Consider the following 15,074-nt stretch of genomic DNA (forward strand, 5'->3'; position numbering starts at 1 on the left):
CTCCCTAAAGCAGTTTTGACACCAAGGATGTCCGCGTGCTGTGCAATTGAAGTTTATTGAAACTTTCAGCAAACTTGGAATATGTAGGTCGTTCAGGATCAGGACCTGTGTTTCCAAACAGGACTGTCTCGCCGCTAAGAACATGTTGAAGTTGATGATGCGCTAGTGTAGGCTGAAGAGGAGGAGGAGGAGGAGGAGGAGGAGGCGGCATATAGTTCTTGCACTACCACCCCCCATTGCATTCACAGCTTCTTCTTTTTAAAGACATCATTGAATTATTCATATCTAAAGACTCACTTGGTTTGATTTTGTTCTTGCAGCATGAACGAACGTGACCACTTGTTAAAAAGGCTTGGCAGAAAAACCCCTCCAAGTCTCTTCCGGGCTCACTCCGTCCAGCAAGGAGTCTCACGTAAGTAGTGGAACCCGTGTAGATGCGCCTCAGTTCTCAAGTGACACAGGAGCACAAAGCCGGCTCTCGCTTCCATGCGACTCATGCATCAACTCTGTAGAAATGAATGGCAAGTACCCAGGAGCACATGATGTGTACCCAGGTGGCACATGATGACCAAACCAATATTCTGTACTGTTTTGCGAACTGGTGGCTAGGTAGAGATGAACTGGCACGGCGGTTGGGCAGCCAAGAATAAAACATCTCTTTGGTATTGGAGTGAGAGTGTGGGTTTTCCACAAGATTTCAAATATCTTTGAATGCTTGCCAAAACCCTTGAGTACGGAATGATGGAACTCACTACCACAAGATGTAGTGAGGGACACCAATGTGGATGGCTTTATAGGGGGGGTTGGATAAATCCCTGGAGGAGAAGGCTATCAATGGCTACCAGCCCTGATGGTTGTGTGCTATCTCCAGTATTTGAGGCAGTAAGCCTGTGTGCACCAGTTGCTGGGGAACATGGGTGGGAGGGTGCAGTTGCACCATGTCCTGCCTTGTTCATCCCTGGCTAATGGCTGGTTGGCCACTGTGTGAACAGAGTGGTGGACTAGATGGGCCCTCGGTCTGATCCAGCAGGGCTCTTCTAATGTTCTTATGACCATCAAAGAGGTGGCAATGCTAATTTTGAGCATCACAAACATGGCTGAAGGCATTCAAACCCAGACTTTTAAGAGTTAAGCACTCAAAGCCCTGGGCCTCTTCTGTTCCTCCCACATTCTCTCCCCACCCCTCCACTTTCCATCTCATTTATGAAGAAATTTGCAAAATCTGGTAAGTTCTTATACGAAAATGAACCGAATCAAATTCTCACCTATCTCTACATAGCGATGGGTGAATTAATTCCTAGGTAGATGCCATTGTTGGAAATGGGCTCCCTGCCTATTCAGACCCCTGTTTTCACTATATAATGCTGTTTTCCTATTCACCTGTCTCTGCCCATCCTGCCTAGAGGATTCCCATTGAGAGGTTAATTTGTGTGTGCAGTGTACAGAAATGTAAATCATTGTGGATTTGCACCCTCAGCCTCAGGTTCTGGACTGGTTCCAGAGTTACATCATTCAAAAAGCAGTTTATAGTGATATAAACTTCCTCTCCTGGTCAGACATAGAGGAGAGAAACTGAGAGGCTAAATGACTGCCAGAACAAAAGTGGGAAGAGGAAGGAGGAGGAGGAGGAGGAGGAGGAGGAGCTGGAGGAGGACAACGGTGACAAGGTGGTTCAGGCTCATATGTAGATCTATGAGGCTGCACACCTTGATGAAGGCATCTCTGACCTTTTTATAGGTTTTTAAGCCACAGCAAATAAGAAGAGGCTACTGATATAAATTTCAGCTCTCTTAGCTTGGCCCTCATAAATTTTGAAGATTATGTAGAGGTGTAGAGGGAGGGAGAGGGGTGATCCCGGACTTACCTGCTTCCAGGATTAGCACCCTGAGTCCACATGGGCTGCACAACATCATGGGTGTCCTGCCTGTTGTGGCCGCCATTTTTTTTAAAGAGAAAGAGCTGGAGCGCACTTGCACTTCAGCGAAAATTAAGGTTAAAAAAATGCCACAGCCCCACTCCCCACCCCGATGGCCCTGGACTCTCCCTGTCCTGGGTCTTTCCCTCTGATGACCCCCACTATTCGTGGGGAAGACGGAAGAAGCTGGGACGGACACCCACACCACCCACAGTCATGGGGATCATCCCAGAACCGCAGGTAAAACCAGGTTAACTGAGGTTTCACTTATCCCAGGGAAATGGAGGGATCATCCCTCCCTGCTCCTGGGATCCCCTGTGCATTATTTGGATGCACAGGGATGGTCCCTCGAAAAACGGATGGTGCAGAAAGGGCCTAAGTGTTAAATGAGCCAGTCCAGTTAGGGTTAGCTGCAATCATCTGCCTGTTTTTCTCATGAGCGTAATTTTTCACTGTATTTGTTAAAAATAAAAAAAAAAGGTGGTTGTGGACGATTCGTAATTCTCTGCATCTTTGGTCATCCCTTTTCAAATGGAACACAGAGAAAAGGAAGGGGTTGGGTATTATATAATAAAGAGCAGACCAATTCATGCAACAAAGAAATATGTACACTATAACTGTATAAAACCAGGTCGTTTTCAAATACAAACTGAGATTTTTAAGTGTTAAGCACTCAAAGCCCTGGGCCCCTTCTGTTTCGCCCACATTCTTCCCCACCCCTCCACTTTCCATCTCATTTATGAAAAAAAATGCAAATTCTGGTAAGTTCTTATATGAAAAAGAACCAAATCAAATTCTCACCCATCCCTACATAGCGATTGCATTTCCAGGAGGAGGATCTGATGGTTCCAAGAGGACTTAGTAAGTGCCATCTTTTTGGAAAGCTCAGGATCATTACTCAGACTGGCTGTTTAAGCCCAAAACAGGTAAGAGTCTGGTATCTCTATTTAACCGCGAGAAAACATGGCGTATGCATAACAGATTCAGCATTTAACTTATTAACAATCTGGTAGGATCTTAGGAAGATTGATGAACTTCGTTTGTTTGTTTGTTTTAAAAAATTCTTGAATCAATTTCATTTGATAAGCGGCTGTATAATTATATAATTATATCTTTGTTGTATAAGTTGATCTTTTATTCGTCATAAAGGGGAGGGTGATCTTCTTTTTTCCATCTTTGGAAATATCTTAAGATACATTATGTATCTACCCCCATTAAGCAGGACTGCATTCTACATGTGAAATCCATATGACTTGTATGTGTTGTTTCCAGAAATTTTAGATCAATTGGTCATTGCTGCAGGGTATAGTCATCTTGATTGATTGACTGACTGATTGATTGATTTGCAGAGCAGATTTTTACTGTTGACACCAGGGTCTCAAATTCAGGGTCATTCAGCCCCCCATCAAAAATCAGTCCACCACCACCACCACTTCAAAGCTTTGGATCACAAAACAGGGTTGAATGGTTTGAGTGCAGGGCTGGAAATACTGTTACCTGAGACCTGGGCAGGATCTACACTACTGCTTTATAGTGGTAGTGAAGAGCACTGACAACTGTTGGGGCCCATGACACATCTACACCAAGTAGGATATAACCCTATGAAAGTGGTATATGGTATGTGTCACTGGGCCCCAACAGTTGTCAGTGCACTTCAATACCACTGTAAAGCAGTAGTGTAGATTCTACTGCTTTCATAGGACTTTCATAGTGCTATATCCTGCTTGGTGTAGATCTGGCTTTGGAAGCCCTGTTGCCAATGGGAGTGGACAGCATGGGACATGATGGATCTGAGCTTTGACCCATTCTAAGGCTGCTCTGTATGTTCATGTACAAGAGCAGATTTAGGGGTGGCCTGGCTGGGCGCTTGTCTTGGGCACCGAACTAAGTGTTGGAAAGTCTGCGATGATTTACAGCAGAGTTGCTTTATACAGAGGAAGTGTGGCAACACAACATTTAGTACTGGAAGGAATAAATGCAGGCTAGAGCCAATTTAAAAGAAGTTCAAATCTACTTAGGGTGCAATCCTATTCATATTTAGACAGGAAAGAAGTCCTACAATTCCCAACATTCCACAACCAGCCATGCTGGTTGGGAAATGCTGAGAGTTCTAGGACTTTTTTCTGTCTAAACATGCATGGGGGAGTAGGCAGCCAAGCAGGCCTGCCCAAAGCAGGGGGAGCGAAAAGCGATGGCAGGCCTTCCAACAGTGCCGAGCCGGGGGGGGCTGGGCCTTGGGGGGCCTTCCTCCTCTGGGAGCCCTCCTGCTGCTTGGGATGGTAGCTTCCTGCCCACGGGCCTTAATGGCTAAAGATTTTTAGCTGGTCTGCCCTTGCTGGGGGGCGTGGAATTTCACTGGGGGCCCAACCTGCTTTCGGCAGCCCTGAGGGAGGGAACAGGAAAAAGGAATTGATCAGACAACAAGAACATTCTCTATCGCCCCCTAGTGTCTGGAAGTATGCGGAGTCATGCCTATTATCCAACGCTAAGCTCGTTGGTTCAGTGTTTGTTGACTGTACTGTCTGCAGCAAGCTAAGGTGAAGAGGGAAAAAGCACTAACCTTCTTTTTAAGTTCTACATGTTATTCAGGTATAACTACTAAAATAAACTTCCATCAATTAGTTTTAAATTCCTCCCTCCCACCCCCAAATTCCAGTTTGGTGTCATTTGTGCAAGTTAAAAATTAGTGGAACACAGCTTTGCTTTGCTAGTTGCTAGGTTTTGCAATTCTGCACAAACCAGACAATGTGGCAATACTGCAAAGCTGGCCGGAGAGGAGGGCAGCACTGAAAGTGCTTCTTGCTCTAGGTGGCATTTATCCTAGGGCCAGTCCTGTTCATGTGACCTGGATGCTAGACCCACGCAGCCAACACAGCATTGCCCCATGGAAAACAAAAACAACTTAGATCACAAATGCAAACTCACTTACTGGAGAATTCTATATGTATCTGTTCAGAAGTAAGTCCCACTGAATTCAGTACAACTTATTCCTAGCTGTGCAGGAACATTATCTAACTGCCCAATCTGATACATGTCTACTGAAAAGTTATTCCCATTGATTGCAGTGGGACTTATTCCAAGGTAAATAGGTGCAGGATTGCAGCCTCGGTCCCATTGACGTGAGCAGATATTACTTGTAAATAATTGTGTAGAGGATTGTGTGGTTAATTCTTTTTTTCATTGCTAAAGTCACAGTAATTATTTTTTATTGTGGTCTTGGTTTTGTGGCTGTAATGAAACACATTTTCATCTGCTCTTTAGGAACAAGTTTGCCTGATCTTAAAACTCTGCTCTGAAGTTGCAAGCTGATGTAGCTTTCTGGAAGATTTATGAACATGTACAAAGCTCTTGTTTTTTCCTACCCTGCTTCAGATTCTGTTGTAAATAAAGTTAGGGTTTCAGTAGATTGGAGGGGCAGGATGTTAAAAGGCTTCCATGCATGTTTAACATTTCTTACCCTCCTAAACATTCTAATGGAAATAGACAGCAGTTCTACTTTTAAGACTGAATGTGGTTCCTACACTGGCACCTGTTTGAAATCAGTGCTGGTAGCAGGTTTCGCTGTTAAGTCCTGTTATATGGATTTTTCATTCTCAGCTGTTCTCTGAATAAGAAAAACACTAAGCAAAGGCCATGGTTTCCTGTATATGTGAAAGCTTTCAAAACACACTGGAAGTGTCTTGAGGTTCGTCTTAGAGCCAAACTACATGAGACATGGGAACAGGAGACCACAAATCACCACCACCGCCCATCCACAGAGCTGCACGTTCCCCCGGTTCATTTCCCAGCATCAGCCAGGGCTAAGCACATAGCCCAGCCTTCCCCAGCCAGATTATGTATTGGACTACAGCTCCCATAACCCCTGACCATCCACCATGCTGTCTGGGGCTGGTGAGAGTTGGAGTCCAAAACACCTGGAAGGGAAGCTTGACGTTAGCCTTCTCCTCCCACACCTCTCAGCGGCACTCAGAAGAGCTCAGCACTTGAGTTACTTCTCCTCTTTGCTAGCGCATCCCTGCCCCTTCCAGCCCGAGCGAATTGGAGTACGGTGTGTTTATGTGCACACAGGCATGACAGAATGAACACAGCACGACTATTAACCCAGATGCAAAGAAAGACAGATTTCTTCAAGTTTTTGTATACTTGTCAATTAGCTGCTCAGGAGGAAGATCAGGGGTGGGCAACTTATGGGTCACCAGATGTGTGTTTTTCCCAGAAGTTGTTTTTCCTACAACTCCCATGATCCATCACTATTGGCTGTGCTGGCTAGGGCTGATATGAGTTGTAGGCCAAAACATCTGGATGGTCACAAGTTGCCTATCCCTGTTTTAGACTGAGGAAATAGTGCAAGGAGAAAGTGTTGTGTGTTTTTTAAAGAAAAAAAATCTAATCTCCCCCAATGCTGCTGCCCCTATCCACATGTAACAACTTTTGTTGGGAGATCTACTGATGGATCTTCCATCCAGTTTGGCCCTGGTGTCTTTTCCATCAGAGGATCATTTCTGACAGAGCATCATTTCCTAAACTGTGGCATGAATGTCAACTTTCTGGAGAGGCTCTGTAATTTGATTCCTAAAACGCACAACAAAAAGTTTTAGGGACCAAAATATTTGCTTGGCAATCATCTGATTCAGTGTGTAGTGATTACCTCCTATTCTGATGCCCAGATAGTGCAGGGGTGGTGCAATTGTTACACTTGCTATCCAAGCGTTTGACTTCTAGCTGTCAACATACCATGGAGGATTGGAACTTTTTGAGCTTATCTATATGAGGAATATATTGCGCACTCGTCATTCCTCACTCCTTTTTTTTAATGGATTTTGTAGATGATATTGTGACCCACCGGTTTCACATCTATTTTTAAAGAACACTTTTCCGGGTTATTTAGAGCAGGGGAAATACAGTATTATTTCTGAAAGTGAAACAGAATACATTTACCACTTGTGTAATTGCAATATTCTGCTATACCACAGCACCACCTAGAGGTTATGTTATGGAAAAGCAGGAAAGGGAAAGCTCTTTCTGTAGAGCTCGGATCTCAATTCTGCAACAAAACTGAAAGTGTGCAGTGGATTAACAGCCTTGTGTAGAAAACTCAAAAACCTGCTGGCTGGGAATGATGGGTGTTGTAGTCTAACACATCTGGAGGGTCTTAGGTTGGGGAAGGCTGTATTAACATTTGCCTGTAGCTCTAGTGGGAGAGAGACTTGAATTGTAATCTCTCTTGCAGAAAGGTACTACAGCCAACAGCATGGTGTCCCCCCAACCCTTCATCAGATAGCTTGATATAGCATCCAGAAAGTGGGAAACCTTATATTTTATAATATTGCAAACCTTATTTCCCGGCACAACAGCCACCCAAGGCATCGGATAACTTAGAAATCCTCCTCAAGTCTTGGATTGTTGAAGAGGCTAAGGATTTAGGATTCAGTGTTTTTGCCTGAGCCTCTGCTAAATGTCATTTCACTCTGTTCTTGCACTTTTTGAGCAGCTGTTAACGCTCTGAACAATGACTGGCTTGTTCTAGAGAATGGAATAATAGGTACGGCTTTTAAAAAAAATATTGGTGGAGATGTCCAAGCTTTCAAAAGACTCCCATTGTAAGTGTGAGATGGAATCTTTCATTGTTTGTCTTTCTGATTGTACTGAAAGGAAGAGCTGGATTAACCATTACGCTTAAGTGCTACATATGTTCAGGTCCAGGCCAAATTGTGGAGAGAGGATCTCTGAAATCACGGTCAATTTTGCTTCAGGCTGGCACAAGGTTTCCTTAAACTCTCTGCAGGTCAGAATGTAGTTGTTGTTTCCTCCTCATAAAAGAGGGACAACAGAACTATTTTCCAATTTATGGGGAATCTTATCTATATAATTCGAAGTCGGGAGTTTGTCAGTCATCCCGTTTTGACTGCCTCCCTGTTGACCGATTCTCATGAAACACTTCATTGGAAAACTCTCAACATGCAGATTCCATAAATAACAATGGCTTTCACTATAATTCAAAGCCAGGAGTTTATTTATGTCCATAAAACATTTTTTAAAGAATTAGGCTATCTTCTATAACAATCTACTATAAAGTTTTATTTTTAATATAAAAAAGTCAAGTATAATTAAACAAACATAACGAATTGCAAATAAGAGCAAAATGAAAGAGGCACACACACACACACACACACACACACAAAGTCTTTGTACACCTTTAGGATCACAGGTACAGGTCAAAGTAAATGATATGCCAGTAACATATGGCCTGTAAACAAATCATGAAAGGATTAAGAGACACCTACAGTTAAAAGTAATGCAGTCAAAGTTTAGTTTTTGCTCAGAAAGGAAGTCTTCAGCTGTTAAATTTAACAAAATAACATTTAAACATCTCTGTATACCTTTAATTAAGGTAAACCTTTAATTAAATCTGATTTATCTCTGTGAGCTGTGTTCATGGGGAACCAAGTTGTTTAAAGTAATGGCAACCTGTCCTTTACAAAATAACACATTATTTTGTTGTCTAAATTGAACAAATCAGTTTTCTTCCTAAGCTGTTGTATAGCCTCCTGGCTGAAGGTGCTTTCTTGTTGGCCATTGATTGCTCACAGCTACCACAAGCCATTGGAATTCATGTTACGCCTTGTCTGACCTGCACTGAAGGAAACATTTTGCATGTGGAATTCAGTGACAAAAAATAGTTTTGAGTTATAATTTAATTACAAGAAACAGTTATGGGGAGTGGCATGCTGTTGTTTTGCGAGAACTGACACTGTTTCAAGACTAGTGCTAGTTCCTTTGATACCTTCTCACTCAACTTGCATAGTTCACAATAAAATGCATAGCAAGATGCCTGATACTGGTCCATCTAGCACAGTATTGTCGACACTGACTGGCAGTGGCTCTCCAGGATTTCAGGTATTATTATTATTATTATTATTATTTATTTATTTATATAGCACCATCAATGTACGTGGTGCTGTACAGAGTAAAACAGTAAATAGCAAGACTCTGCCGCATAGGCTTACAATCTAATAAAATCCTAGTAAAACAATAAGGAGGGGAAGAGAATGCAAACAGGTACAGGGTAGGGTAAGCAGGCACAGGGTAGGGTAAAACTAACAGTATAAAGTCTGCACAACATCCTCCCTAGCTCTACTTGGAGGTGGTGGGAATGAACTTGGGACCTTTTGCATGAAATGCATGCATCTTACAACTGAGGTATGGCCCACTATCCTCGTGGTGGTGGTGGTGGTGGTGGTGGTGGAACTGACACTCTGAAAGACTGTCCTGAAGTTTCGGACCAGTTGGGGAAGTGACGAACATGAAGCAATATCTATTCTATACTGCAGTAGATGTTCAGGAGTAGGGCAAGGATGGACCAGGAGAAAAAAAACTCCTTTAACTGAATGTATCTGCAATTGGAGGATGGAGGTTCCGATTTCAGTGGGGTGGTAAATCCACTCTAAGGCCTAATCTACACCAAGCAGGATATAGCTCTATGAAAGCGGTATTGAAAAGGCAGAAGCGACATCAAGCAGGATATAGTACTATGAAAGCAGTACATGGTATGTGTCAATAAGCTCCAACAGTTGTCAGTGTACTTCAATACCACTATAAAGCAGGGGTTTTATATAAAGCTTTATATCCTGCCTTTTATATAAAGCTTTCATGCCACTTTCATAGTGCTATATCCTGCTTGGGGTAGATTAGGCCCACATTTCAGTCAGAACTAGTCAGAACTCTAAAGGAGTTATCCAAAGTTCTGAATCTACTTTGGGGTAGGGTTCAGCACCTTGGATAGCTCCTTTATAGCACTTTAATGTTCTGGCTGGTTCAGACTGAAACCCAGATTGGATTCACAACCCTAGCAAAATAGGAGCCACCCACCTCCACTGTGTATGTAGTAAGAACATAAGAAGAGCCATACTGGGTCAGACGAAGGGTCCATCTAGTCCAGCACTCTGTTCACACAGTGGTCAACCAGCTGTCAACCAGGGAACCACAAGCAGGACACAGTGCAACAGCATCCCCCGTTCATGTTCCCCAAGCAACTGGTGTACATAGGCTTAGTGTTTCTGGTTACTGGAGCCACCAAGACTAGTAGCCATTGATAGCCTTTTCCTCCAGGAATTTTTCCATACCCTCTTTTAAAGCCATCCAGATATGTGGCCATCACTGCATCTTATGTTAGCGAATTTCATAGTTTACCTACACAATTGTGTGAAGATGCACCCAACCTGATGCCCTCCAGATGTGCTGGACTTCAACTCCCAGCATTCTAAACCAGCATGTCCATTAGAATGATAGAGATTTGCCATCCAACGCATCTGGAGGACACCAGCTGGGGGAAGACTGCACTATATTCTTCAAGCCATTGCCCCACACTGGCAATGTGCCTTTTAACTGCCTAAGGAGCAAGCTGCAGACTTCCACTGATTCTCTTTCTCTGCTCTTTCAGATGGGTATGCGTTTTCTCAAGAGGAACACGGGGTCGTTTCCCAGTCTCAAGTGGTTCGATCCTACGACACTACGAAACAGAGAGCTGGAGTCGAATAACACAGTCCTTTTGCTGGATTGGTGCTTGGAGTAATAAGATTGGGATCAATGCATCCACTGTTAATACATCCTTGAATAAGGTTGGCAACAGCAGCGTAAACACCGGAAAAACCCTTTACTGTGGCCTTAGCCAACCAGTTTGTTATGTATGCTTCTTGCAGCCCTTGGAACACGCGTCGTAGGGGGTGAAAGCATCCTCTGAAGTCAGCCGCTTTGCTCTGCCTAACATTTGTTTATATTGTTTATGAAGCACTGGGCTGCGCTACGCGAGGTATGAAATTGGAAACATTTTACTGACTTTTTTTTTTTAAAAAAAAAAAGGGACAGAAAAAGGAAAAGTCTGCAGACACAGTTCTGAAGAGAAAAGTAAAGAGGTCGTATGTTCCATGAGAGATCTGCCTTTGCTTAATTCAAATAGGAGTGCTGGCATTTCCTGTTTTGTCATGCCCAGATTCAAGTGCGCAAGGCTGCATGTATGAAACCTTTATAATGCTCACTGTTTATTTGACTGGAATGTTCACAGAGAAGCTGGGTGGGTGTGTGGAGAGAGAGAGAGGAAAACAAACATATCATGGCAAAAGTAGCAGGGTGGGAATAAGAACTCATGTGGATGGCTTGTTTCAGAGAGAATAAAGCACCGGAAGATTATAAGCACCATATAAAATATGTCACTGAAATGTTAGCTGTTTGCACACACACACACAATACCTTTCTGCCACAATATCTATCCATTCCCCTAGTCATCTGCATGGCAGGATTTGGGTGCTGTTTGCATGGCGCTCTACTCAAAAAGCATCTCGAAACAATAACAACTAAAATGCAGCCTTTTTCTTCATTGCTGGGGTGCGTCTGAATGGGCCGTCCAAAACAGCAACCAATTGACTTGCTCAGTGTGTATTTCCTGTCGTCTACAGAAATGTTCTCCAGTCAGGTGCAAATAGTGGGAAAGGGCACTCTGGATTCAAAGGCAGTCATGTGGATTTAGGCATTTTATCCCCCCTTTGCTGCTGTTCTTCATACTGGCCTTCCTTAAAATGTTCAGAAAACAATCAAACAGCTGGTGCCTTAATATCCGATGCTTTGGGCTCTGTCCGTGAGGGAGGTGCTTTTCTCCAACAGATCAGTGAACATTGAAGATCCTTTACTGTAAAGTTGAGTCCAAACTGGTGGGGTGGGAGGAGAGAGGGAGGGAGGGAGGGAGAGGGGGAGCTCCCACCAAAGAAACAAAATGCACATGTAAGCCTCTGCCCTGAGAAAATGTACGAGTGGCCTAGGAAATCAAACATGAATGAACTTGATGCTGATTTAGGCATCTCTGTCACCACTTGGAGAAATTGCTCAGGAAATCTAAGACCTTAAAAAAAAAAAAATCAACCTCCAAGTCCTGGCGTAACCATCTCATGGAAATGTTTCTTAGAGGGAATGGTTTATGCGGAGGTTATGGGTTGGATCCAAATGTAGCTTAGCGTAGACCTGTTGAAGTTAATCCTGATTTCAGTCGGTCTGTTCTGAGCATGACTAAGTATGGATCCAACCCAGTACATCAAAAATGGGGTTAACAGCAGCGCTGGCTTTAGGTTTTTCAGGGCCCTTGGGCAAGACACTCTGAATAGGCCATGTCCCTCAGTGAGTCTGCCTTTTCATCACCATTTTCACTAGCTGCTATAATAATAATAATAATAATAATAATAATAATAATAATAATAATAATAATAATTTTATTTCTTACCCACTTCTCTGTTTGGATCGAGGCGGGGAACAATAAGTATAAAATTCATAAAACTGAATTAAAAACATAGTATACATTATTAAAACATCCTAAGAACATCCTAAAATTCCACTGGATAGGCCAGCCGGAATAGATCAGTCTTTATAGCTTTCTTAAATGCTAAAGGACTATTAAGTTGATGAGTCTTCTCCGGTAGGCCATTCCACAGTCTGGGAGCAGCAGAAGAGAAGGTCTTCTGGGTAATACCTGTCATCCTAATTTTGGCAGTGTGAAGTAGATTCTTCCCAGAGGACCAGAGTGTGCGGGACGGATTGTATGGGAGAAGACGATCCCGCAGGTAGCCTGGACCCAAACCATGTAGGGCTTAGTGAAGAGATTTTAAAACTGGTGTAATGTGACCCTCCCTAGGTGTACCGGTGACCAGCCTGGCTGCCATATTTTGAACTAGTTGAAATTTCCGGACTAGGCACAAAGGTAGCCCCTTGTATTGTTTCTCATCCTCTTTCTCATCATTGTTATCCCTTGATTGCTTAATAGGCAGAAAGCCAGTGAGGAAGTTGGCAGCAATATCTGTTGCTCCTCCTCCTCACCTCTTCCATGGTCGGGGCAGGCTGCAATGGTGAAGCGGAGGAGCAACTCCAGGGTTCTCCTGTCAGGGGCCCCCTACTGGGGTGTGGGCCTGCAACAGGTGCCTGTCTATGCCTACCCTTGACCCTGGCCCTAAACGGCAGGGCTTCTGCGCCTTGAACAGCTTTCTGATAAGGACAAGTTCAGCAGATGAAGCTTTTCCTAGCGCAGAGATGTAGTAATGGTTGGGCAGTGGGGTGGGAACCTTTGCTAGGTTTTTGTTTGTCACGGGTTTGGCAACAGCACAGATGTCCTGCCCAAAAGAAAGTTGGCATGTGTAGTTAACCCTGCAATCGGCAAAGCCCCCTGTCGGTTGTGCACCAGGAGGGAGTTCCCGCAGCCCACGTCATGTGAGTTCCCCGAGGTGTTTCTGAAATCACGAGAAATGCAGAGAATCCTACCTCCGTTGACTGGTTTGCTTTCTCCATGAAATGGTTGTGCTCAGTGTATATCTTGGAATCATGCATGATACTAGGGGAAGCAAGGGATGAATAGAGCCCTTAGATTCACCTAATGCTTGTTCTTCAGACCAGCGCTATTAATTCTAGCAGCCAGGCCACATTTCTGAATACCTGAAGGTAAACGCTGCTGCGAACCTCACCTTCAGCTGCATCGCGTAGTTATCGTGTGTGCTGCACATAGGCCCTTAAAATGCCAACACTGTTTTTTGCACTTTTGCTGACCGCCCTCTGGAACTTATATTGATTTAATGTATCCTAAAAGTGATTCACATAAGAATATTTATGCTCGTCAAGCCAAAGGAAAACAGCCAACTGGCTCCCTCCTTTGCCCAGATATGTCTAAAGGGTCAGAAATGAATCCCAGTGTTTGAGTGCCATCATTCAGTCCCCCCTTGATGCTACCTTTGGCTCTCTAGTGTCCCTTCCCACAGAGAAAACAGAGCTTTCCAGTGGAGGCTTGTGGCTCCGATGGTGAATCCACTCTGGGTTTTGGTCAGAACCAGACAGAACTCTAAAAGAATGGAATCCAGACTGGATTTACTGCCTTACTAACATCAGAGCCACCAGCCTCCACGGGAGCTTTCTGATTCTGCCGCATTCTGCTGGGTGGGGTGGGGGGTTTTTTGGACCATAAATGGAGGGAGGGGGGAGAAATATTTCCTCCACCCCCCTACTGGTATTGCTAATTAGAAGAGAAGGGAGACGTGCAAATAAGAAAAGTTGGAAGCAATTTGCCAATAGTCAGGGATGTCAAGGGGCCAAACGTGTGTGTTGTGTTTTCATGTGTTTTCTTTTTGTAAGGATAGAACTGAACAAGTAGCACAGTGAAGATCCCAAGGAAAGTGAATAATCAGGTCGAGGTGGAAACTGAGGCTGGAATCCTCAGCACACTTACTAGGTTTACTATTGAGAGCTTCAGCTATTGAGCGGTATAGACATGTAATAAATAAATATAATTAATAAAGAAAGAAAAACTCTCTGGAACTTACTTCAGATTTCCACCTGAGTAAACATGCATAGGCTCACGCTACCAGTCTATTACTACTGGGAACCTTTAGTGTTAAGAGTTTTTTCTATTTATTTTATTCTCTAATTAGAAGCACCATCCAGTCAAAGTTAAGCACTTTTCATAGTCAAGGTACACATTAACGGAGAGTGCAGCTGAGCCTGTCTTTGTTTTTTACTCACAAGAAAGCGTCTGGGAATCTGATCTGGTTTGGGACCACTGCAGGCAAGTAGGGATGGTTTAAACATTTCCCCCCAGCCAGTTGTTTTCTGAAATATTCCCGCCACCCCCACATGGAGAGGACTTTCAGACACAAGGGAAATCACATTTCCTTACCATTGCTCTGCTTCCTGCTTCTCTTCCTCATTTAAAATGAGCTGAATTACATGGGAGGAGAGCAGTGACCACAGTGACCTCCCAGCCCCTACAGTTTAATGGGACAGTGCCCGCTAGTGGGTGTTCTATAGTGCAACTTTGACAAATCCCGACATATTTCAGAAGAATCAGGGTTTCTGAGGTTTATTTTTTTACGGAAAAATGAGCAGGAGGTGCACAGGAGGCTCACATCATCGTCAAAATGACCCACAAACTTCTGTGAGTGGCCAGTCATGAGCGTGCTAGGAATCGCTCGTTTAAAGAAGCCCAAAGGCTAAAAGAAAAATGAAAAAAGCCTCCATTGACTGCAACACTGCTTTTGCTTCCTCCTTTTGCACCCCCAGCATTGCTGCCGCCTCTTCCTCCTCCTGTTCAAACATTGGCTAAGAGGTGTCCTGTATGGAGCAGGCGTTGGACGGGAAG

The 15,074-nt window shown here is 43.8% G+C and overlaps 1 protein-coding gene across 1 annotated transcript in view; it reads left to right on the plus strand.

The window, feature by feature from the left end:
• ATP8A2 (ATPase phospholipid transporting 8A2) overlaps positions 1-10,819 on the plus strand; it is a 464,367-nt gene extending 453,548 nt beyond the window's left edge. The window contains exons 36-37 of the mRNA XM_063127035.1: positions 321-412; positions 10,356-10,819. Of these exons, the coding sequence (XP_062983105.1) occupies positions 321-412; positions 10,356-10,453 (190 nt within the window). The 3' untranslated portion in view covers positions 10,454-10,819. The remainder of the gene's footprint in view (positions 1-320; positions 413-10,355) is intronic.
• The last annotated feature ends 4,255 nt before the right edge of the window (positions 10,820-15,074 follow it).

This window comes from Elgaria multicarinata, chromosome 5, assembly GCF_023053635.1.
Source record: "Elgaria multicarinata webbii isolate HBS135686 ecotype San Diego chromosome 5, rElgMul1.1.pri, whole genome shotgun sequence".
Classification (NCBI taxonomy): domain Eukaryota; kingdom Metazoa; phylum Chordata; class Lepidosauria; order Squamata; family Anguidae; genus Elgaria; species Elgaria multicarinata.